General features: G+C 36.6%; 1 protein-coding gene across 3 annotated transcripts in view; it reads left to right on the top strand.

Moving 5' to 3' along the window:
* STS (steroid sulfatase) overlaps positions 1–26,873 on the top strand; it is a 106,845-nt gene that overhangs the window by 45,664 nt on the left and 34,308 nt on the right. For all 3 annotated transcript variants that reach the window (XM_027675123.1, XM_027675124.1, XM_027675126.1), the window contains one exon: positions 21,876–22,013. In XM_027675123.1, the coding sequence (XP_027530924.1) occupies positions 21,876–22,013 (138 nt within the window). The remainder of the gene's footprint in view (positions 1–21,875; positions 22,014–26,873) is intronic.

Below are 26,873 nucleotides of genomic sequence, written 5' to 3' on the forward strand. Positions count from 1 at the left end.
TTCTGTTCTCAGTGCAAGCCAGAGCAAATTGCCTTTCTTCAAGAAAATGTCGTTTCCTTATTAAGTTTCTATGAACAGATATTTAGTTTTGGTGCATACATAAATTATGCCAATATGTGCAGTTAAACTTTTGTATTTCTTTGCATATTTTCCATCAAGAAGTCTAGTTTCAGAAGCAATGGGCAAAAGGCAGCACAGCACATTTAGTGATTTGTAAGGTATTGACTGCATTATTTACAAAAATGGGGAAAACCTTTGTGGGAAACTGTGATGTGCTGAGGAAGGGTTTTCAGTGTAGGAGACAGCAGAATAATACTCTTTTGTAAATCAGGTTTTGTAAAGAGAGAGCAGCTTTCATTCCAGTTGTATCAACCCTGAAACTTTATCACTTTTTTCAGTGGCCACCAACATTCGGTCAGTTGAGTACTTGTATTAGATAAAAGTATGCATGTGTTATCATTTTTATTGGCATCCACATTGTAGTAAGCTACTGAGCATTAGCTGGTTTTACTGTCTGCATTTGATTTTACTATTTCTTTTTCTGTTGTGCGTATTTTAGCTTATCCCACCCTATTTGGTCATTTGCTGCTGCCATTACATTTTTCTGCCTCCTTGCTGCCCCAGAGAGTGTCTCCACTGTTTAAACAGTAAGCTGGAAAGCAGGGCTGCTGACATGATGCTGTTTCAGGCTATTTAGTGATGTAGAGGTGGTAACAGATTAAAAACCACTGCTCTTTTCCAGAATGACCACAGGCTTTTAGAAGATGTGTCAAACTTCTGTAGGAGAGAAGCATACTATTTAAAAAGCTTGGGATAAATCAGAGATACAAATTTAGTGGTGGTAATACAGGAATTTTGAACAAATTGGAGGAGATACATGAGTTTCCTCATGTATTGTCCTTTAGAGTTCATTACAAAAGCATCAGGGACAGTGGAGTTAGCTTAATCAGGAAACAGATCCTTGACTGTCATTTACTAGAATACAAGCATCAAATTTTATTTCTGCTGGGGGTCTGGCTACTTGGTTTTGCTTCTGTCTTGTAAGATTCCTGTGATGAAATATGGTATAGTTTCTCCAGGAAGTAGAAAATGTGTTTAGTTCCTCTGCTACTTTCTCCTTCATTATTAGCATGATGAAAAAAAAATTACGGCTGTCATTTCCGAAGGAGTCTGAAGGAATAATATAGCTTTTTTTTTCAATTGATGTACTTATTTTCATTAATCTCCACTGAAAATTCCAGTCCTAATGCATCAACCAAGTCAGACAAAGTAGATTCATTCACTGTGCTGCTGATATCAATAATCAGTATTTTCTTGGAATGCCTCTGAAGATGGTGCAGTAGAAAAGTCAAACAAAATTTTCTAGAAAAGTTGAAAAAGTGAAAACTGTAAGCTTTCCAGAAAAGGAGGTTTTATCATTCAGTAGGCAGAAATTAGTATTTATGCACAGAAGAATGAACCTTGCAAAAGCAATAAGAACAAAATAACCCAGGTATAACAATATGCTGCAAAACTTTCTAAGTGAAAACAACCCAGCGTATGAAGAAAAAATGAGTGTATGGAAAACTACATTATAGTACAACATCAGAAACCTTTGACCTCAGGTAGGAAAACCCCCACAACTTTAACTCAGTTCTAAAAGAAACTTACAATATGTTTTCTGCTGACTGGGAAATGTTGTGGAAAACCCTTGTGGATGACTAAAACAAACAAACAAACAAACAAAAAACAAACAAAAAATCCCCCAAAAGTTGCAAGTAGAACTACGAGTTAGGACTGTTAGGTACCAGTGATGAAAAATTGTATCAAGATTGAACCATGAGAAAAAGCAACATCCTTTCCAGCAAGATGGAGAAGTCCACTCTAGACTGAGAATTCTAAATACAAAACAATTCCATTTTCATTTGTTTTGTTTTTTATTGAGAATCAATACCAAATTGGACAATAATTCAATTGCAATACGATCTCCATTCTAGGAGGAGAAAAACCCAAAAGACACATGAATAAAATACATATGTGAATATTTCATGTTTGTGACTTGCTAAACCACTGCTGAAGAGTATGATTACAATCCATGTCAAAAATCCAAAATACAAAGCCTCTGGGTAAGCTTTGGGACCACGTATGTCTACTGCTTTTGCATACTGATATGTGTATAACAGAATTCGATGTTGAAAGCATTCACAGTTATAATGTCACTGCATGTGACATGCCTTAGAGAATTATTCTTTGGCTAATAATATTAATTTTCTTTCAATGTAGGCTAAGCACCTTATTAATGCTATTAATTATAATTCATATGAGAGCAGATGAAATAATCTTACTGTCTAAAAATGGAAAAAGAAATGATGAATGAATCAATGAATGCAATATTATCCTCTTCTTCCTTCCTCTCTTCTTCCCTTCTTCCATTCCTTCATTCCTGATTGAGTATAGGAAGAGAGATGGATACATTCAGAAATTGGCTTTGATGTAAATTTCATTACAGTAATTTAATCCAAAACAGATCACTGCAAAGAGTTTTGGAGCCCCCTGTAGACTTACATGAAAGCTGTATGAAGGCACAGTAATCCAACACCACTTTTTCCAATGGCTGTTTATTATTCTGTAGCAGAACTACATATGAGGTCTTCCTCCTTTGTACAACAATCACAACTGAAAGGCTTATATGTATAAAGGTCTCAGAAACTGTAGTCTGGAACAGACTGTAAAGTGAGAGCTTTGTCTGAAGATCTTTATTATGTGAATGCCCTGAAAGCTGAAAAAAACTTAACTGCCTCTCTGCCACGATCTTTTGACCTGTCTTAGGATCAAGTTGTGCCAAGAAGATACAACAATCATCTTATGTTAGTTAATTAGAAGAAAAGGCGAGGAAATAAATCCCAAAGCATCTTACATGCAACTTGTATTTGAAATACCTTAAAAGATTTTGTAAGAGTTATATATGAAGAGTGTAGCTTGGTATGTCCGCCGTACAAGAGGGATATGGAACTACTGGACAGTGTCCAGCAAAGGGTTACAAGAGAGACTAGAGCATTTTTTCCTAAGAGAAAAGGCTGAGAGGTCTGGGACTGGGGCTCCATTCAGTCTGGAGAAGACTGAGTATCTTATAAGGTATATTAATTAAGAGGGACTTACTGCCCAAGGCCTGTATTGACAGGTGTAGTAGGTATCTGGGAGCTGGGGGGGCTACAGGGGTGGCTTCTGTTAGAAGCTGCTAGAAGCTTCCTCTCTCCCATGGAGACCATGCCAGCCGGCTCCAGGATGGACTTCTTACCGCTGAAGCCAATTGGCTGAGCCAATTAGGAGTAATCGCCTCTGTGATAACAGAGAAGATTGTGGCACAGAAGGAATTCCAGCCAGGGAAGAGTGGAGTGAGAACATGGAAATAACAATGTAGACACCAAGGTCAGTGCAGAATGAGGGGCAGGAGGTGCTCCAGGCACTGGAGCTGAGACCCTGCAGCCCGTGGTGCAGACCATGGTGGAGGAGCTGTGCCCCTGCAGCCCATGGAGGACCATCGGGGTGCAGAGACCCACCTGCAGTCCATGGAGGAGCCCATGCTGGAGAAGGTGGATGCATGAAGGAGGCTGTGACCCCATGGGAGGCCCAGGGTGGAGTGGGGTCCTGCCGGAGACCTGCAGCCCATGGAGAGGGAAGCCCAAGCTGGAGCAGGTTTACCTGGGTAGGACTTGTGGCCCCTGTGGGTGACCCATGCCAGTACAGCTCATTCGTGAAGGACTGCACCCCATGGAGGATTGACCCACGGGACAGCAGTTTGGGAAGAGCTGCTGCTCAAGGGATGGACTCACATTGGAGAGGTCCATCAAGGACTGTCTCCTGTGGGAGGGACCCCACAGGAGCAAGGGAAGGACTCCTCTCTCTGAGCAGCAGCAGAAACAACAACTGACTGTAACCTCCATTCCCCATCCCCCTGCACGACTGGGGGGGAGGAAGGAGAACATGGAAGGCAGGAGGGGTGGGGGGAAGGTGTTTTGAAGACTATTTCTCACTCTTTGTCTCTTATCCTGTTAGTAATAAATTTAAGTACTATCCCCACTTTGAATCTGTTTTGCCTGTGAAGGTAATCAGTCACTGATTACCTGTTATCTCAACTCAGGAATCCTTAGCTGTTTTTTTTCTCTCTCCTCTGTCCAATTGCAGAGGGAGAGTGAGAGAGTGGCTGTAGTGGGTACCTGGCATCTGACCAGGGTCAACCCACTACAAAGAGGACAAGGAATAGTTTTAAACTGAAAGAGGGCAGGTTTAGATTAGCTATTAGGAAGAAATTCTTTACTGTGAGGGTGGTGAAGCACTGGCACAAGTTTCCCAGAGAAGCTGTGAATGCTCCATTGCTGGCAGTGTTCATGGTCAGGTTAGACAGGGCTCTGAGCAACCTGACCTAGTAAGAGATTTGGCAGGGAAGTTGGATTACGTGATTTTTGAAGGTTCCTTCCAACCCAAACCATTTAATGATTCTCTGTTTCTATAGTGATTGACAAATTTTGAGAACACTAATGACATCTTAAGGAGATTTGCCTTACAAGGAAATATAATGCCTAACCTTTTTTTAACCAGAAGTAGTTATGTAATTAAAACCTTATTTATCTGAAGTAATTGAACCTTACATGAGGAATATTTATGACTTGTCAAAGCATTTGTGATACTGTGCTACACAAGCTCTCTGGGGCAATGTGGCCTATAATGAAATACAGCAAGGCAGACAAAGTATAGTTCACTGAGGAAGGCCAGCTGGGGTACAATCTAGTAGGACTAACTGAAAGTCATACCACTTTTCACACTGTTTTTCTTTGATTCCACTGTTATCATGATGAAGGATTTTCTATAGAAACGTTTCTTCACATAGTGCTTTCAAAGAGAAAGAGAAGGACAGAAGCTCTACCAAGTCAGCTCCAGACCTTTCTGAAAAACATCTAATTTATTTGTTCCATAATAAGATTTCCCAGTGTGGTTAAAGAGATTATACCAATAATATGTGCTGTGGCTCTTAATCCCTATACAACCTATTTAGTTATAAAAACTAAATGCTTATGTGCCTTTTATCTGATGAATTTGTTCATGTTTAGATAGTTAATATGCAATGTATGTGAACTTGAGTCCTCTGCACTGAACTTCTATTCTACTCTGGAGTGATGTGAATCAAGGGTCTTAAGTGGAAACTATTCCAATTTTACATAAACTCTTTTTATTGACCACTGTGGCTTTTTTCTCTGTTTCAGTAATAGATGTACAACTGCTTTATTAATAGATGGAAAGAATGCTTTCAGAAACAAAACAAAAGCTACTTTGGAAAATTGTAAAATATTTAGGAGATAGAAAACTGAATTATGCCCACAAGACTTTTAGTAAAATTCTTGCTCTGATGAAGGTATCATAGCCTAAAACATTCACAGAACAAAAATAAGTATTTTCTTTCTCATTTTAAAGTAATTATTTTAAACTTACAAGCCATTAAGCTCTCAAAGTTAAATTATTATTTTTAATTACAAAATAATTAAAATTTAATGTTAGTATTTATTTCAAGTTACTCTGGCCTGAACTTGGATTCTTAGATGTTGGGTTTGTTGGTTTGGGGTTTTTTTTATGTTCTTTCCTATATTGAACAGTAACTATATTCCTTCTGGAAAACAGCATAGTATTGGTAAGTTTCATCTGAAATCAATAATCTTCTTTTACATATAATTGTTAGTGGCTGTTATTTTGAATTCTTACAACTTTACAGTGTTTGTATGCTTTGAACCTCTATTTAGAATCCTATTCTATTAGAAGCAATCTAAAAACGTACCACAAATCTTCTGAGAATTCTGAATTATGCTAAAAGTCAAAATAAGCATTAATAAAAATATGAAAAGAGAAAAGAATAAATTCCTAATGCTTTGCAAAAAAAAACCTGAATGAGCTATCCTTAAGTCTGGGTTTTTTCAGGAAAAAATCGTGTACAGAGAGATAAGCCTAATTTATCATAGCTTTTCACCTGATGTAGTCATTTGTAACAGTGCAACATCAATTTCAAAGATAAACAAAGCAGAATGTAATGCCACATGATCAGAAGTGGCAGATAAGCATTGATCTTATCCAGCTATTATGAATGTGACATAAAGTTGGCTGAGCCTGAAAACTTATAGATAGAATTAAAAATCTGGAGAGTGGTGCATGATGCTGATGGTACATTCCTTGACCTTGTTTTTATGAATTTATCATGGTATACATCTCAAATCTATAAGGTTTAATATTAAACTGGTTTTGTTATCATGAAAGATATTCACCTCTGAGGAAGAACGTATTCAGCCAATACAGATACTCTGTGACTAGGACAGAATTTTCCCAACCTTTTCTGCCATTCTGCTCTAATCCTAACATAAGAGACTTTCTTCGGCTAAGACAGTAGTTAAGCTGTTCAAGCACATTCATTCTTTAAGTCAGATCTGAGAAAATTGTCAATATGGGTGCAGATTAAAGACGTTTGTGGTTCTGCCTTTTATGATGTGGATGCTTTCCAGTTACAATCTGTTCTAAAACCCAAACCCATTTCATATGTCACTAAGCAGCAATGACTTGCACTCACTACGGAATGGGACCAAATTTAAGAGGTGACTAAGTGATGAAAGACTCCCATTTCTGCTATGATAAGCCTCCTGAGCTACCTAATCCTCCTTAAGTACAGTTTACTTTTTCTATATTACATCCTTGTACACGGCAAAACTCCTTCTCAGAACATTATTTACAAGATTACAAGGCACATCTTAAGCAGCGATTTCTATGGCATTTTTTTAATTAGTCAAGTTTAAATAATGTCTTAGGAAAGCATACTCCGTGATGGAAAAATTCAGTGTAATGCAGCTTGTGGTAGTAGTGCTGTGTTATTCAAAATTTTCTACCAGCTGCTGAACAGATTTCATTTGCATCTAATATTGCAGGAATTAAATTCTCAGCACAAGATGTGTCATTGCATAGTGCATTTTACTTTACAAAAATGTAATCATGTAACTTTCAAAATTTTAAAGGCTTTCTATTAGTTATGAAACTCTTAAAATTTGGTCTAATACAAAACAGTGAAATGACATCCAACATTGTGATCAAAATGCTGTAATCAGTGAAAAAAATAACATTGCTCTTGAGACAAGCTAATTTCCATTAGTAAGAGAAAGCTCAAAGCTTATTTTAGATAAACTAGAGATGAGAGAGAATCCCTAGGACTCTCCAAGCAATGCGTATAGGAAGTTTTCTAATGAAATGTGCTACCAACCTTTTCTTTAACCTTTGCCTCTGAATTTTACATATAAATGGTATGGCTGGATTCTCCTCATTGCTTAAGGTGGCTGGGGAAAGCCATGATCAGTGGGATTAAGAACACAGCAAAGATTTAAGCCAAAACTGACCTACAGGAGTACAGTGATTTCTATGTATACTTAGATAAAGGTTGAAACTAGGAAACAGAACAGGGCTAACTTTATGTAAATTGTGGATAATCTCCAAAATACAGATTTGAAAAACAGTTTAAAGGAAGCTACTAAAGATTTTGCTCATGGAGTGCCTCTGCATAGCAACCTTTTTAGCACAGATACTGTGAAGCTGTTAAGAGAAATTACATTAAGAGAAATTACATTTGCCCTGTTCCAGAGAAACTACAGGAATTAATAAGTCAATCACCCAGAACAAGAGATCAGGGTGATAAGACTTAGCTTGCTTTGGCAGAAGTGTCCCTTTTGTCAAACTTTAACCTTTAGTACTGACTTAGGAACATGATTTTGCCATACTTTTTCTTCCATAGTTGGATACTGAAAGCATATCTGTGTAGGTATTTATATAGCTTGTAATCATGGTTTTATAAAAGGTGCAACTGAGCTAGGAGGTGAAGGATGTTGCTGGTAGAAGTTGCATCTCCGTGAAAGAAGGCTAAACGTGAAACCAAGGAGCAGAGAAACTAAAAATGTCAAGGATCTGAGTGTTTAAACCTTCTCATCTACACATTTTCCTTGTACTTCCAGATAGTTTTGTAGTGAATTACCCAGTACCTGAACATATCTGATACAGCCCATAAATTCATGCAAACATGCAGAAGGCACAAGTGAACATTGTAAGGCTATGAAGTCAAGTACTCAAAGATAGAAAAAAATCAATCTTCCTGTGCTTGTGTCTTATTGTAGTTTTTTAAGCATATGTTTACATGCCGTTTCTTTTCCTGTTGGAAGCCTGTCTCCTCATCACAGAGTGCCTTCTTAATCAGCAGCTTCTCAACAGTAGGTGTATTCCTCATTGTTAAATATGAATTCTCATGTTTTATTTAACACATGCCATTGAACTTCTGTTTTGAAGACAGTTTTCTTTGACATCTCTCATCTTTTCTGTGTCAGTACTTTGCTAGAGTGTATAACAGATTCTCAAATAAGCATTTTCACAAAGTCTTTTTAAGATTGGGGAATCTCATTAATCTGTTTCCCAGAAGAAAACCCAAGGCACAGAAATGATGTTCAGATTTACCTACAGAGATATAACTTTGTTGCCAGTCACTCACTAATCCAGCTCTGGATCTATAGTAAAGCATTAGGACTTTAATTCAGCTGGCATGGGAATTGGGAAGGGGGGAAGATAAGCCAGGTCTTGATCCACATTGGACGTTGGAAATGGTTAGAATGTGCACGTGAACTCAGGGACTCAGGTTTTCTTCTGGTCTTGGGGATTAAGTGATTTTTTTTTTAAGCATGATTAAATATCTTCACCACCATATGAACTATAATAATATGAACGCTTTCTATGATGACTTAGGAAGTGTCTTCCAACCTTTTACCATTTCTTCATAGCTGCATATCAATTAGCTGTAGTAAAAGAACTAAAACTGACCACGTGCATTTCAGTTTCAGAATGCTGATGATACTGAGAATCCTAGAGATTCTTTTAAAATAATCCTTGCTGTTTATTGGAGAGAAACATGAAACTTTTTCATGCTTCTTTTGAAATATATGTGAATTGTTTTGATACTACACTGTTTAAAAAAAGGAGAACTAATTCTGAATGAAAATAGTAATCATACAATAAAGCTTATGGCAATATTGATTCTGTATTGTTCATCAACAGACTAGTTTCTATTAGTGAATTTCCATGCAGAAATTTCACACTGGTGACTCACAAGGATCAAATTCCAGGTGGTAATAAGCTCTTATTGATGGGGTTGGTAGAAGTGACTTTTTATTGACTATGGCTGGGAATTTTTCTGCTACATTTAACTGCTAAAACAATCACAGTCTAAAATAGGCAGGCTGGTAATACTACTGAAGATCATTATTCTTCTGAAAAACAGTTGTTTATATTGGATTAAAGAAAGCTTTTTATTGCTTTTTGTATAATAATGAGATAAATAATGAAATTTTTAAGGCTAGGGAAAGCACTAGAGTAATGATGCTGTGACTAGTGAAAGGCAGTCTGGTAAAGTGATAGTTTTGCTCTTCAGCTTTTTTCCTCACTACTTCATTGTAAAAGAAGGCATTTATATTTCAATTTAGGGTGCTATTTAAGAAAAACTGATACTGAATCTTTATTTTGCTTTCCTACAATTCTTTTTCAATGTTACTATTGGGGGAGAAGGGGGTATTTGTGTATTTATTTCAGTTAGTGTATTCGGGGTATTTTTTACTGGTTTGAATGTTCTCTTTTTGGTTTTGCTTTCTTTTGGCTGTGTATACACACTTCTATTTTTAAATCATTCTCTTTCCCTACCCACCCATGGAAGTTTCTTTATAACATTTTCTCATGAGGAGTACATTGCAGTAACCCTGAGAACACCAAACTGATTTTGTGTTACAGTAGTGTGTTCAATATCCAAAGGAACACCTGACCCCTAAGGGCTGAGTTGCTTGTTTGGGATAATGAAAGAGAGACTGCAGGATAATCAAATCCCTACCTTAGACCAGCATGAAGTTATATTCCACAGCTTCAGTGGATCTTGCAGCTTTCTGATACTACAAGATGGGAGGCAGAACATTCTTCTCTCCCTTACCTCCTTTTTCCTAACCAGCTTCCAGGGAAAACAGAGAGAGAGGAGAAGCATCTTCCTTTTTCAGCAAGCGCCCTTTTAGCAAGCTGCTGGATGGACTCATGGAGAATGTCACACTTATTTTACCTAAAATTAAGTGTGAATAACTTGGCCCTTAGTTCCTTCAGTTTACATGTTTTTATAGTACGGCTGCCATTCCGCTGTTCTGAGGATAAAGAATTTTTGGCTCTTTAGGCTCTTGTATCTCACTGTGGATGAGATGATTGTGGATTAGAAAGCAAGTTTACTTTCCTTTCTGAATCAGACTAGAGTTAGAAACAAAGAAGGCAAACAAGAAATAATACAAATGTAAATGTGCTTTAGTCTTAAAGAATGGTCTAGCCCAGAAATACAGTATGAATTTTGTCTTCCTGCAAATCCAAAGCTAACAATGCAAGATGTTTGAGATAAATTAATAGCTCAGGATACCTCAGCATTTCTGTCAAAATCAAGGAAGATGCTAGTTTTGGTAATGTGAAAAGAATAGCCAATGTGTAGTATATGGTTGTGTCAAAGGTATAAAAGAATGCTTTTATATGCTTTATATGCTTCTAATCCAGAGTAGAGTTGATTTTGCCATCACAAAATCACAGAGCACACATTAAGCAAATAATAAATTTATTTACAATTCAAACACATATAATTTATCCTTTCATTTTGATGAATGAAAAATTTTACTTGAGCCAATAGTGTGAGTTTTCAGCCCAGAAAGCCAACAGTGTCCTGGGCTGCATCTAAAGCAGCATGGCCAGCAGGCTGAGGGAGGTGATTCTGCTCCTCTGCTCTCCTCTTGTGAGACCCCACCTGGAGTACTGCATCCAGCTCTGTGGTCCCCAGCTGGATGTGGGCCTGTTAAGGCAGGCCCAGAGGAGGTCCATGAATTTTATCAGAGGGGTGGAGTCTCCTGTGAAGGCAGACTGAAAGAGCTGGGCAAGTTCAGCCTAGAGAAGAGGAGGCTCCAGGGAAACCTTATTGCAGCCTATCAATATATAAAGGGGAATGAATTATGAGAAAGACTGGAGAAAGACTTACCAGCCTCTGCAGTGATGGGACAAGGGTCAAAAGTTTTAAACTGCAAACACGTAGATTTAGATTGGACATTGGGAAGAAATTTTTGACAATAAGGGTGGTCAAACACTGGAACAGATTGCCCAGAGAAGCTGTGGATGCTGCATTGTTGGAAGTGTACAAAGCTAGGCTCTGTGCAATCTGATCTAGTGACAGATGTCCCCTCCCATGGCAGAGAAGTTGGACTAGATGATCTTTGAAGGTCCCTTCCAAACCAGCTTCAGGACAGAGTGAAACGTAATCTAAGCAGCACATCCTACAGAACAAGGTTTGAACATCTTAACAGCATGTTATGAGCAAAGTGCTGCTATGATGGCTTTTTTACTAGCATTTTTTTAATAAGGGAAAAAATTGGCAGTTGTCCTTAAAAAAAAATCTCTAAAACATTTTAATGGGACATATCCTAAAAATTCTTGCCAATTTAGAGCTCAGGTAGTCAAGCTCCATATTCCAAATTTCTCAGTCCATTCACATATCAACTTTTGTGTTGATTCTGCTGTAGTTTGCCAACTAGTTGTGCAACAACCCCAGGTGCTGCTCATAAAAAATAGATGGTTGAGTTACAGAGAGCTTTAAGGACTTCCTTGGCGAAAAATACTAGACCATAATATCACATTTCCCTCTCAGAACGTAAGCTGATTTTTGATGTGACATTTAATTACTTCCCTTGTTCTATATCAGCTTTTGGAATACATGGTAAAAGAATAAAAAAAAATTGTTTTAAATAGGAGACACTGGTATGTGAAATTTATCATCAGGAATTGTATGCAAATAGTCTGTCCTACTGTTACCGTATTTATTTGTTGAATCTTGATAACAATACAGTCAGTTCCTGAGTATATCTAGACATGCTTTTCTGGTGCTTTCTAGAGCAGAAATCTATTTGCTAGATTGTACTTACTTCTCTTTATATGTGATACTGAAACACCAGTCTGTTACAGAGCTATTCATGTGAAATGTGGAGATTCCAAACCTTTCCTGTTTAAAGATGTCTCCTTATGTACAACTTCCTAGATATGATTTTATAGGTTCAGAAATAACTAGTCTTTAGAAAAACACATTAATAGGGAGGACTAACCCATACCTGCCTCTCTATCCATAGGAACAGTGCTGTTCCCATAAGTAAGAAATGTGCCGGTTGTGGCCTTCAAGAGGTTATTTGCCATCTGTGCTCTGGGGAGTTTAGCTTGGCAATATCTCCTCTCTTCCCCAAATAGTATCTATTTACAGTTAGTCTAATTTGTTCCTTGTATCTATGTTAATATTTCAGCTGATTTGTGATGTTCCTGTGTGAATGATCCTTCCTCATCTCAAATTTAGCCCTCAGATTTATCCTAAACACCAATCTCTCTGTGATCCTTGTATGCAAGGTAGGGCTCTTCCAGAAATCTCTCTTGCCTTCATATAGGGAAAATTCACAGGTACATTTTTGTAACTTCCCATTACACACAAAATGACACATAGCATTCATAGTATTGAACCTTTGTAAACTCAGATTAATTTAGTAATTTCGCATCACATATTCACTTTATTGCTTTATTATTATATCAATGAAAATTAGAGAAAAAGCAAAGAAATGAGGCTAATGATCTCAGGGGCCCCCATAATCTCATGCCTCCACCATATTTGAGGGCATCAAATACATCTTGGCCTAAGCAGAGACCTCAAGTATTTCCAAACCAATTTAAATGACAATGACATATTTCTCTTTCCAGGCCTTAGACCAGAAAAAGTCAGATTGTTTTTAACTTGTAGACATCTGCTGTGCTACTGAATACTATTCTGAGACTTCAACAAAAACTTTTTCTTGAATAGGCTGGGAATATTTTTTCAAGAGCACTTAGATGAATTAGGGTATCGAAGTCCCATTTCGTGAGATAATGAGTAATCTTTTGAACTAGTAATCTGTGATCAATGAGGATGACCTGAAAAATTCCCAGAGTTTAAATCCTCTGGAGTTTAAATCACTGTATGTATTGTCATATTTAACACATATACATACACTAGGAAAAAAAGCTGAATCAAAGATTTGTGGCCCTCAATTTATTTGTTCACTTTTTCTAAGTTCAGAATGTCATCTAGAGAGAACAGAGTGGAGTCTACATTCATTAATGGAAAATTCCCTCGAGGGCAATTTTCACAGTCAGATTTCCTTTTTTTGTTGGTATTAACAGTGCCTGTACAGAGATTCATTCACAGGTAATGTGGTTTGGATATGGTGATTTCTCAGTAGGCTTTGAGTGTCTGGTAGCACTTGGGCACAAAAGCCACTGAGTTTCCCAGAAGCAATTAGAGAAGTAGGTGAATTAACAAATGTTCATGGTGATAGTCCTGTCAAGGGGAAAAAAAGGTGTCTTGCATATTGGGGTAAGTTAATGCACAGGTACTTTCATGTTAGATTAGATTTACACAATTAAAATCAGAAAACCCAAACATGAAAATTATTAAGATTTCACGAGGAAAATTAATTTGATGTTGATAAAACTCCTATTAGCTTTATGGTATATGTTTTATAGCAAATGTTTAACATCTGCTTCCAAATTCAGCAAAGTTTGGCTGTTAAAAGACAATAAATGTTTATGCTCTACTGTCAGCCAATTTTATCACAGTTTGAATTTTATTTAACAAAATAAAAATAAAAATGAAACAAACAACTGAAAAATACTTTGAAGTTTTCAGAAAAGAGCAGAGGATTAAAATGTAGGGTTAAATTATTTGCCCTGCTTTGAATTTTTCATGATTCTTCATACTTTAATCTGGCAAAATATTGTCATTAGGCATTTGGATCTAGGACCATAGACATATTCAGTTTAAAACTTAGTCTGACATTAGTGAATGTTTAAATCTTTGAAGACATAGAGAAGAATTTCTTTTATCACTCCACATTTATTCAATCAGTCACCATTAGCATATATTGGAAGGATCAAATAGCTGAAGCCTTAACTTCCCCTGACAGTCTAATTCAAAAATGAATAGCATCCATCAGTTGTCATTACAGTTTGCCTAAGTCCCACCTAAAGAAATCCCTTTCATGATTTGGAAGAAAACATGGGAGACCTCAAAGTGGGAAATGAGACAGTGTCTTTTGAATTATGCATCTTAGTTGTATGTGTGAAAAGGCATCTTTGATGTGTGCAGAATGAAGATGTAAATTTACCCAAAAAGTTATTGTGGTTGCCATGCAAAATGCAAATGCAATGGACCCTCCTAAAATTGCATCACCATTTCTCATATTTTAGCATTTTAAGCAGGCTAAAAATTAAGATTTACATTAGAAATACATAGCCTTATGTTCAACAGATGTAGGGTCTAAAAGTGAATTTCAAGCGACGCATTTATAATTTAAATACTAATAAGGAAATAGCCACCAAATAGTTATACTTTTTGACCTGTAGTAATGCATCATTAGTGTTATAGTACTGATGTAAATATGAAACTTTTCCATCCTGCATTGTCTGTATTGCTGCTAAACTTACAGGTCTTCAGACATCTTAACTCTGTGCTTTATTATCTACATGTATTTATGCATATTTAAAGTATCATTCCAACTTTCACACTTAAAAATAATTTGAACTCTATATGAATAAGAAAAATAAGAGATTTGGTACTCATCTCCAGGAAAAAGCTTACCTTATGCGTAAGTCAAAATTTGGTTGATTTATTCATAGCTGCTAAGCTGCGCATACCTAATCTGCCGTGCACTATGCCGAAAATTTATCCTGAGGGTCTGAAAGACACATTATACTTATAAAATTGTATAAACAGTCACAAGTCAATTACAAGTTTACAGTTATAATGCAGTCCAAATCCAAACAGAACACACGTTCACACTGATAGCTTAGCTGACTCTATACCAAAGTTGCTTTGTTTTTTGTTTAAAAGATGCCCTTCTCTGAGTGCTTGCACTCAGATTTACTCTTCCCACTCTGAGTCTAGGGGAATCCAACAGAAAAGGGTTTGATATTCTACAGGCTGTCTGGACCTAACAACTACTGATCTGAATGGCAGTGGTAAGTAGCTAAATCTGGGGCAATTGCCTCACCTTACTTCATCGTGGAAAGAATTCAGAATTTTTGGGGCCAAATTCTTAGTATAGGTGATCTGCATATGGAAATTCTTCATTTGCTTTGTTGACCTTAAAAAGTGTTTATAGTAACTATGTTAGATGTAGATGTGTACACTGTATGTATCTACCTTCTATGTATGTACTCTCAATGTATCTACAGTGTGCACAGGTGGAGATGGCTTATGCTTGCACCAGAGTTTCTGTGGCAGATTCATCAATTCTGCCATGTTTTAAACTGCCAACACAGGCAGGTCTGAACTGTTTTCTAAGCTGGAGAGAGGCTGTCAGCACACCAACAGAGACAGGAAACTCACTTCAGACCAGCTCTACTGTGGTTCTGTACACTGAATGTCCACCAATACTGCCAGTGCTTTAGTTGCATTCCCAGAGTTCGTCCTTGAGTTTAGTTTACTTTGAAAGGAATCCAGGACACAAAATCCAAGAGGGTTTTGCTATGGAAACATAAATATATTAACCATCCATGATTGGATTTACTGTAAATATGCACTCCTGTTACCAATTAAAGCACTAATATAGATGTGCTTTTTTCAGAACCAGATGCTACTTGTTTGGCAGAATGTCCTGTTGACACTGAGTATCCCACTAGCCTATCATAGTAGGAACTTTGCACATTTGGGGCGAGGTCCCATGGCAGCCACAGACAGCACACGGGACTTGGAGAGGAGGAGAGAGAGAGTTTATTGATGGGGTGGTTACATATATAGGGTTTAGGAGGATTCACAGAGTGACCAGTTACAGGGTCGGGGGCTTACAGGACACCCAATCGCAGGAAGGGGTTAACAACCAATAGGAAGGGGTTAAAAGAGTCCAATGGGAAGACTTCTTGATATCTTCTCAGGACATTCCTAAGACAGAGATAAGAGTTGTCCTTGGGGGTCCTGGGAAGAAGAAGCAGTGACTTTGCAGAAACACAAAAAGCCATTTTGAAACATATTTAAACCACAGCTTTTCATACAAGGCAGATTCACTGCTACAGGGCTCCAGCTTTGTACTTTTGGAGAAGACTTCATTATATGGATTGTTTCCATAATGTAACTTTAAAAATAGGCGTGCAGTAGTACTGATTCAGCTTTGCACTGAATATACACTCTACTTCCTTCAGGAATTACCTTTTGTAATTAGTTATGCATTTATTTTCTGTTCTAGTCAAAGAATTGTACTAACTAGTATTCACTCTCACTTTTGTGGTTCACATACTAATGTCCTCCTTATGAGGACTTGTCTTCTTAGGTGGATGTGTTCTGTTGACTGGCTGGATAATGTGCCATAGCATCATCCTAATACTTTGTCCCAGAATTTCCACTTTACGGTGGTTGTGTTCTACCTCTGAATGTTAAACGAAGTTGCGTGCAGAGTTTATGTACTGTTCACCATATGTGCAGCCTCTTCTTGTGTTGCTGTCAATGGTTTTATTATTTCCCATCTTTACCTCAAGTGTTGTGCTCAATGACTAGGTCTAGAAGTGATAATTACTTGCCCACTGCAGAGACAAACTGATTTACATATTTATCAAGGGAAAACTGGATGGCTCTGAGCAAACCACAGGAACATTTGCATATTTATAACCCAGAATGTGCAAAAGCTAAAATTAAGATGGGGATGTCTTGGTCTTAGTTACTAAACTTGTTTTCATACAAAGGTTTTAGTCAGTGGCTTTTGTAATCAGATTAGTGCATTAGAGTGAAGTATCTTTTTGTTATCACAGAAAATCAACATAGAGATTAAAATGATTGTTAACTTGTGAATAATGGTATGCAGAAGTTGCAACGTTAAGTTTTTATAAGGTGAAAATCTTAAACTGAATAGACAATTAACTGTGGCATTACCTTAAACTGCTGTAGCAGGAAGGGGCTCCCAAGAGGTTTACTATGTGGTAGGTATATAGTTGAATGGCATCAATATATTTTCTGGGAGAAATGTGGGTTTCCAGATTCTTATGCACGTAGCATTAACTTGTAGGAGTTTATGCATTTGTTTCAAAGGCTTGCCACTCACAGAGGTGAACCCCTAGAGCTGACTACAAGTTACTTGTGATTCTGGTTAATGATGCTGTTTGAAACCAAATATGAGCAGCGGTAGCAAATTCTGAACAGGAAATAAAAAGAATAAAGTCCCAATGACAACCAAACTGCCTATTCTAGGCAATGATGTGGTGGCTGATCTATTGGACCCTTTGTCCAATAGTTGTTTCAAGCTTGCTGTAAGTTTCTAGATATGAGAGGCATGTGAAAGTCTGCTGGAGTGGGAAAAGAATGTTGCATTTACAGGATTTTTGTTTATTGTCAGCTGTCTTTTCCTGAGGCAGATCCTTAACCATCCTTCTGAATCTAGTTTTTTCTTTGAATCTGGAAAACTGCTTTAAAGCTTTCCTTACAAGTAGAGAGACTATTTTGTTCTTTTGCTTAGGTTACACAGAGGTATTCTGTTTTCTGTAGCTTTTTATTCATAGTTTCAGCAATACTCTAAATTATTTCAAATTAGTACAAATAACATATTTTCCTATTGATTTGAAATTACAGCAGACTAATTTATGAGTAAAGTGCAATCGTTCATATTCCTACTTGACTGAACCTTTGAACAATTTTCCAAATCACTAACACGTTTGTAAATACATTATTGTTTTTCAATGTTTGTACCTTGTTTTCAAATGAACAGTCATTTTCTATAAACCTTATCTCTTCATGTAGATAAGTACAGTAGGAGCTTTACAAAATTCAAAACTCAGAAATTACATTCAGCATTAGAGAAGCTGATTCAGCTACTATTCAGGCTGTCCTACAGAAGTTGAATAGTGGCATGGCACTGTGTTGCCTTCCAAAGAACTGAGTCAATTGCTCTTCTCACTTTCACATGACTACCAATTCACTGAAATTGGCATTTTCACATTCCAAATGAAATAATTCTTTATGATTTACAAAGCTTGAAGCAAGAATGGAGAGCAGAATATGGAGAGCAGTCCTCAGTATACTGTGGAGGGAGTTTTACTTAAATTTTTGAACACTGATGTACTAATTAAAACCAGTAACATCTTAACAGTGTCCTTAACCTAAAAAAAATATAAAAGAAGTTAAAATGTCCAGTGATCTAATACCTTTGTCTGCTACAATGGTAGTCACGTACATTGTGATATATATTGCTAAAATGACTATAGTAGGAGGAACTTGATCTGAAATTCTAGTTGCTAAATGGCTTCAGAAATTATGCAGCTCCTTCAGTTAGATTGATTTTGATATTCAGAAATGTTGTCTTTCCAAATATGTTCTGTTTAAATCGGAAAAAATGTAAATGGTACCATCCACAGAGATCAATGCAGCTGTTAATTCTTTAGAACATGGCTTTCAAGTGAGCTTTTCCAATCAAAACTCTTTCCATTTTTATTGATAATTTCCTACTCTGGGGACAGCAAGGTATTGTTGCTTGAACAAAGCTATGGTTTTCCTGATGTTTTGACTTATCTATCCTAGAGTTTCATTTCCTGTATAAACTCTTTACATCCAAAAATGCTATTAAAATTTGTATTGCTCTCTGCAACCAGCAGAAGAACTTCAGCCAGCTGAAGCCCAATTCCTCTAATTCAAGAACACATGATATGTAACATACTTCCCATCATATTTTATGGGTGAAGCAATACAGTTTTACCATTATCTCTTAAGCAGACATCATTTATCTGTTCACCACATTCATTAAAGTGTGTTGCTCATGTAGTTGCATGTCTAGCACTTTGGGTACAATTCATCTTACTGTCCTTGATGTCTGGTATGAAGGCATTTAGTTTTGAGTTAGTTGCCTATCTTTTCTTTTTAGTCAACAGGTATAAAAGGTCTTTTTACAGTTCACCTCTTCCAAAGGCAGATAAAATAGGTTAACTGCCATTGCCTGGGAATGTTTATACATCAATTGTAACTTAATTCTAAAGTCTCTGAAATATACAGGAGTAGTGAGAGAGGATGAGTTAGACTTAAAAAGAAATTAAATTTTTATGAGAAAATGGTAAAGGTTGTGTTTTTCCTTCATGGTAGTATTTGCTTCCAAAATTCATGTAATATTGCAAATAAAAGGTATCTGTTCATAGAGATCCACAAGGCATTATTTTCATTTTTCTGTACTAGTTACCATTTAGAAATACTAAAAAATGAATGTATTGCTTAAGTGAACAATAGTAACCTCATTCAAATGCAGTTAAATGTGGCTTATCTCCTGACAGCACACACTTTGCTCTTTATTTATATTTTTCATTCTAGAAGGTGTCAGTGTTCAAGATCAAAACAGAAATGGAAGTTTTGCTTCATTTCTGTGAGTGCATTATGATTGCCATTCTCTGACAATAATGTTATTTGAATTACCACTATTAGTCCACCTGTACTGAAAACTGTAGTTGCTCTAAAATTAATTGTCATTTTAGCATTCATGAATTAGCTCTAATGTAGCCAATCCTCTTTGGTTTAAAAATTCATTTGAAGGAAATGGAGGTTTTAGAACAGAATTTCTATACATTTTATTGGGGTGTATTTTTTCTAAAATGGGAAACATTTGAGTGTCAGAATTTTTTTTTTTCCAGGCAAAGTCAGGCTACTCAACTCTGTTACAAAAACTAAATAAAAATGTCATCATAATGTTTTACGTATTTGATATTAATTTTTAAATTTTAGGTTAATTATCTGTGATAGCAAGACATTTTTCATTGCTTCTCATTTTTTCCCCAATTAATTAGGGAATCAAAATGGCCGTTATTGAATGATTGCCAATGTCTCTGATCACCAGAGATCATTTAATTTGATATGCTGAGTGCAATTCTAATTTTATTTTAATTTTGTTATTGATGAATTTTAAAGTTTGGTTTCATAAAGGAAAATGGCGTATGTAAAAAAATGCTGTTGTGCACGTCATTGTACATATATTTCTTTTCACAATACCATTTATTATTATTGTCATAATATCATAAAATCATAGATTGATATGGGTTGGAAGGGAACTCTGGAGGTCATGTGGCTGAATACCTACACATAATGTCCTAATTTATCTTTATACTCTGCTTTTTTATCATCATTTATCATCATTTTTATCATCACCTTTCCAAGGGATATTGTAGTTACTTAGCAAGTACATTCTCCAAAGAATCTCAGAAGCAAATGGGAAATTGCCTCTCTCTTTTCTGGCACTAAGTCCACCTTATGCAGCAAGATGGATCTGCATGATTTTTCCTCAACCCACCAACTTTGAAATGTCAGCCTTTGTAACAGATTTTCCTCATCTCTGTTGGGAAATTTCAACTCCCACGAGGCTTCAAAATTTACATAAACAAATTCTCCTACTCTTACATTTCTTCTTTGCTCCTAGTTTACATACAAGATGAATAGGTATTTAAATGCTGGTGTTCCTTTATTCATGATCCAGTCATCTAAGCTGATGAGAAATGAAGACAGTCAACCATTTTAACAAGGTAGTTTTAGAATGCTACAACATTAAAAGTCAACTAGAAATAGTAGCATTAAGAAACTAACTACTCCTTATCCAGAAAAAGGACATAGCAACTGAAATGATGATCTGAAAATCATTTAAAAGTCCTTATCTCATCTTCTTTGACACAATAATTGGGCATCAGATGAGGAATTAATTCTTAGTGGACAGGTGAACAAATCAAAATTAACATTCAAATTGGACCATTCTTGAATGTTTAAGTAAAAAGGTTAAAGATAAAATGTTCTGAGATCCCTAAAGGACAAGGTTAGAGCCCATTGGCAGGCTGATGTAAAGAATTATATTCTTAAGTTTTGGTCATTTTCCAGGACCAATAATTTTAGATTCCTAATCAGTATAAAATTCACTGGAGCAAGTTACAAGTAGCAACTTCACTCTCATTCATAGAGAAACACCCTTTAAGGAACTCAGTCTAAATGGGTTTCAGTGTAATTTGTGTACACTGCAAGACTCTCCACAGTGCCAAGGTAGCGTGAGGAACCTTTTATGAAAATGAAACATGAGCCCATATTGCCTTACAGTTACGTATCCATGCAGATGCTTCTTTTAAATACATGCACCTGTGTGTGTTTATTACCTAACACATTTTGAGTTTAGTTGATATCTTCTTATGTGATGAGATATTAAGGACTAATTAGTAGGTTTGATAATTAAACCATGTGGTCTCCAAAGGCACTACATACATTCTCTTCCTTTTTTTTTTTCAGAATGTCTTAACATTCACACTGAGATTTCTACCATGCTGCCTCTATAGTTGCTAGGCAGCAAGGCTTTACCCCCAAACTGTGAGCTCTATTCTGCATGCTGAAACACTTTCAGATATCCTCAGCAGCTTGAATCTTTTTACTGAGGGACTTCCTTGATTGAGACCAACTGCTTCCAAAGGTCACAGGCTCTCTGTGGATCAGCCCTTTTCTCTGATGTGCACAAATCTTCTAATTTTATACTTCAAGAAACCCTGCAGCAATCGAACTGTGGTCCTGATTGCAAAAAGCCTTGTGCAGTTGTCCCCTACTGTATGCTGCATGGTGCCAATTGCTATGTATGATAGAGTTTATGTGGAAAGTGGTCTCAAAAAGGCATAAGGAAAAAAATATTTGTGTGTGCCAAGGCTAATGAAAAAGTCACTCAAAGAAACTAAGGCTGTCCTTTTTTTTTGACTTTGTATTCATTTATTTTCTTTTTCCCTAGGACAAGTTCTGGATGTGCTGGAAAAACATAATCTGAGTGACAAAACTCTTGTATACTTTACATCTGACCAAGGGGCACATGTTGAAGAAATTTCTAGTGCTGGAGAAGTCCATGGAGGATACAATGGCATATATAAAGGTGAACATTCTCTGATTATTCTTGAAAAATGCAAGGGAAAAAGCTATCATTTTGGGTTTGCACCAAAACTGTAATGTACTTTGTGGACAAGGTCAAATCTTCAATCTTATTGAAATACAGTAAGAATGCTTGTTTTCATTCTTTTTAATAAAATTCAGTGAGTATCCTTGTGTTTTTTTACCAGAGATTAAATTCTTTTCATTCTTTCACTGGGTAGTGGCTGTGTAATTTGTTTTCCACTCATATTTCAGGGGACAAGATCAAAGAAATCCATCAATTTTTGGAAAGTCATTTACCAAACTTATAACTTTTAGTTGTAGAGAGAAAGAAGTAAATTGCCCTTAGGTATGATTTTTTTTAATATAGTATCACAGAACTAAAAGATCTCATAGTAGTTGAGTTTGGAGGGCATCTGCAGTCCTAGCCCCTGCAGAGCAGGGTCAGCTAGAGCAGGTTGCTCAGGACTATATCCAATCAAGTTATGAAAATCTCCAGTGATGAAGACTTCACAGCCTCTCTGGGCAACTTTCTCCAGTGTTTAATCACACCCACCATAAAAAAAATCTTTTTCTTATGTTTAAATGAAGCTTTCTGTGCTTTAGTTTGTGCCCATTGCCTCTTGTCCTGTCAAGGGGCCCCACTGAGAAGGGTCTGGCTCTGTCCTCTTTATTCATGTAAATCCATGTATCCCTACAGCTGGATAAGATCCCACTAAGCATTCTCTTCTCCAGGCTGAACATCTCTCTCAGTCTCTCCTCATATATCAAATGCTCCAGCTGTATAATCATTGTCGTGGCCTTCCTTTGAACTCACTCCAGTATGTCCATGTCTCCTGTACTAGGGAGTTCTTCACTTGAACCCAGTGCTCCAGGTATGTCTCACCAGTGCTGAGCAGAGAATAAGACTTGCTGGAAACATTTTTCCTAATGCAGCTCAGAATGATGTTGGCCTTCCTTGCCAGAAAGCACAATGCTGGCTGATGTTCCACTAATTGTTCACTAGGACCCTTTGCAGAGCTGCTTTCCAGCAAGTCATCCCCCAGACTTTGTTGGTGCTAGAGGTTACTGCTGTGCTTGGTATTTCCTTTGCTGAACTTCATGAGGTTCCATTTGGCCCTTTTCTCCAAGCCTCTAAAGGTCCTTCTGGATGGTAGCTTCACAGTGTTATATCATCTGCAAAACTTCAGAAAGGAAAAAATATAGGCACAAAAGTAAGCAGTAACAATACAATGAGGTTTTCAAGCGAGAAGACTCCACAGTTTTTTAGTCAATAGATATCTGAGAAACGACCCTTATATTTTAAGAGAATTGCCAAGGAAATGCTACAGCAGCAAAACAAACAATGCCAAAGTCCCGAGGTCTGTCTATCAGATGGGTCCCCTTGGGCTAACACCAGAGTGAAATGTACCTTGAATGTTAGCACACAGGCCTTACATAGTGATTTAAGTAATTAAGGAACCATATGGTTACATATCTGTAGCTGTAGGCACAGCCTGAGGTGTTTTAGAAGCTCTAAAAAATATTTGCCTTCTTGAGTGCCAGACATAAGATACAGGATAAATGGTGAGGAGGAAAAAAAAGTCAAATACACTAGGGAATATGCCTTCCTGAGGAACTTTGATTGAATGAAGTCTTTTCTCTCAAGCCTTGCAAAATTTTGTATTCATACTTACAGAACAAAGAAAAACTTGAAATAGATCTTACCTGGATTCATGAAAAAATCTGATTGATGGGTTTACTTGGGTAATAATGGGACTTTTTTTTTTTTTTTTTAATGAATTGTGTGGAGTGGCTAAGGGAGCTGAGGTTGTTTAGCCTGGAGAGGAGGAGGCTCAGGAGAGACCTTATCACCCTGTACAACTATGTGAAACAAGGTTGAGGCCAGGTGGGTATCTGCCTCTTCTCCCAGGCAATGAACAACAGGACACGAGGATACAGTCTCAAGCTGTGCCAGTGAAGTTTTAGATTGGACATTAGGAAGAAGTTCTTCACAGAAGAAGAGGTTGAGCATTGGAATGGGCTGCCCAGGAAGGTGGTAGAGTCACCATCCATGAAGCTGTTTAAGAAAAGATTGGATGTGGCACTTAGTGCCATGGTCTAGTTGGCAAGGTGGTGTTAAGTCATAGGTTGGACTTGATGATCTCAGAGGTCTTTTCCGACGTGGTTGATTCTGTCATTCTGTGATTCTGTTTACTGTGCTGTGCTGGCAAATGTAATATACAATGGGTTGGAAAATAATCACAATGTAAGAAACAAAATCATTATTTGATGAGAGACATTCATATAAAATAAAAAGAAATTAAAAGACCCATGCAATCAGTTGAATATACTTTTACCATTTTAAAATACAATGAATTCTGCTTTATCTTCCACTCCCTCCATCTCCATATCCGTCCTTAGTTTAACAGGTATATTATGCATCATTTTCAAAAGGGCTGAAGTGGAAATGATCAATTAATTACATAATTAGCAATTTTCATACATAGGAATTTGTTAATATTAAAAGTCATGTGTGATGAAAAGTGTTAGAGGTGTGTAAATCTCTGGCAGAGTTAATGAGACCAGATCTGTGAAGTCCCAAGTCTCAGGCACTGATATAGCAGTGTGCCTAAAAAAGCAAAAGGACCATCTTTATGCTACTTGTGCTCGTGTGTGCGCACACTAGGAATTTGCTTCATCTGATGAGTAGTTTAAAAAACTGGGAGACATATACGACCTTTCTCCCTGTTTCTGCCAGTCAATCTCAACTACTTATCTTTTTGTATATGAGTGCTGTATAAATGCGAATATGAATCAAGCCACTTAACCCTCTTGTCAGAGCTGGAGCGGTATGCTCAGCAATAGTTGGTTCTGCCCTAGAATCAAAAGCTCTCAACAGATCTCCACAACTCTAACTCACTAATTTGTCTTGATATCCAGCCAAATAAGCACCAATGATAAAATTTAAGAGGTGTTTGGAGACTTAGACCAGTGCTACAAGACTGGATGCAAAAAGGGGAAATTGCTATTTGAAGGTTTTATTGCCCTAAATTCTGACTATGGAACAGTCTCTATAAATTTGGATAGCCCTTGAAATTGAAAACTAGAGCTAACACAGTGTTTAAGCAGTTGCTGCCATACACAGTCTGGTTTATCTCTGCAGTATCCTTTTTCAGAAGACATTATATAGTAATAGTGAAGTGATGGATGAAAATCTCTTTCCAGTGGCCTTTTTCTGACATTTAGTTATCAGGATCAGAATCTGTGTAGTAAATAAGAAAATCCCTAAGAAGATCTCCTAATCCTAGATAGTATGACCTTGGTTAAAGATGTGAATCCTGACAATTGAGATTCCACAAAAATTTTTCGCATTAGTTATATAATTTTTCATCATATGAAAATGAAATTCTACTCTGAGTTTTTTTAAATTCTGAGCATATCCTCTATCACTTGTCAATGAGAACACAGTGCTTCCATTTACTATTTTGAAATAGGACAGTTGCAAATTTAATTTCATTTCAACTCTCTGATATAGAATAAAGGAGGGAAAAGGTTTTATATTTTCCCTGGCTTACCTTTGTTTTAAATACTTCTCTGGTGCCTCCTTGCCTTTAATACCTCATTCATAAGATAATTGTCTCTTCTGTCTCTCTTATCAATCTTAATTGATGAGTTTTTTCTTGTCCCTAATTTCTTGTTATTTTCCTCTGTGAATTATTTCTAATTGTGCAATGTATTTTTTAAAATGACTTTACAGGTCAAAACCTTTTGGTTTTTTCCATTAAGTGTCAACTTGTCCATATACTTCTTAATATTATCCATTTCATCCTATTGACTTTGTATCTTACTGATTACAGATATGCATAAAGCCTTAGTCTTTGTATGAGTTCTTTTTCTAAAGTATGCAGTGAAAGTTATAGTCTGAATAACTAAGACCATAGACCCTAGTTCAGTTATTTTTTTCTCCAATGTTCATTGTGCTGCAAATATTTTTACAGAATTTGAAGTTGCATCGTTTCCTGTTCATCCAACTTGGTATGAAAGGCATTATCTTTTCTTCTGAATTTGATCAACCTCTGATACTTTGTGTCATGTGTATTTTTCAATTCCATGGCTCACTTCTCTTTCAAAACTGAAGGAAATATATTAAAATAGTAAGGGGTTTAACACAGAGTAGCATCAAGGTACCTTACTATTGACTTGCTTTTGCAAAGGGTCACAGGCTCTTTGTTTAATCTTTTTGTTTCCTGCCTGCTAGATTTTGATTCATGACAACCTTTTGTCTCCTAACCCATGATTAATGTTCCAGTAATTTTTCCTGAAGGTCCTTGTCAAAGATCTTTAAAAGGTTTAAATCTAGATACAGCTTCTAAAGCAAAAAATAGTGGCTATTTTAATAAGAATTTCTTCCCAAGAGCTCAAGGTCTTCTTACCTGAACTTATGAAGTACTCCTGGATGCATATGTGATAATACATTAATATTAATATTTTTAGATTGAAATATGGACACTATTATGTGTAACTGAAGTCTCTTATTAAAACTTTCTGTGTAATTTTTTAACATTTTTTTTTCAGTTCTGTGACATCTCTCTGTTAAAAGGGATGGAACAGTGAGGTATTGGTTTTGTATATGATTTCCAGGATACCTGCACTGACTTCTCCTTAGGTGTTTTTCACTAGGTATCCCATTGAAGCATGTTCATTTCAGCTAGTCACCATAGTCACCTTTAGGAACAGAAATAAGGTTAGTTTTTCAAAATACTTCAGATCTCTACTTTAGAATAAGGTGAATAGAGTAAATAAATGAACAGAATTTTTTTCCATGGAATAAACAACCAGTGTAAGATGACTGGTTTAAAGGATGGCACTGTATTCTTCTTTG

The sequence above is a fragment of the Neopelma chrysocephalum genome, unplaced genomic scaffold (genome assembly GCF_003984885.1).
Source record: "Neopelma chrysocephalum unplaced genomic scaffold, ASM398488v2 Primary Assembly neopelma1_25, whole genome shotgun sequence".
Taxonomy (NCBI): Eukaryota; Metazoa; Chordata; class Aves; order Passeriformes; family Pipridae; genus Neopelma; species Neopelma chrysocephalum.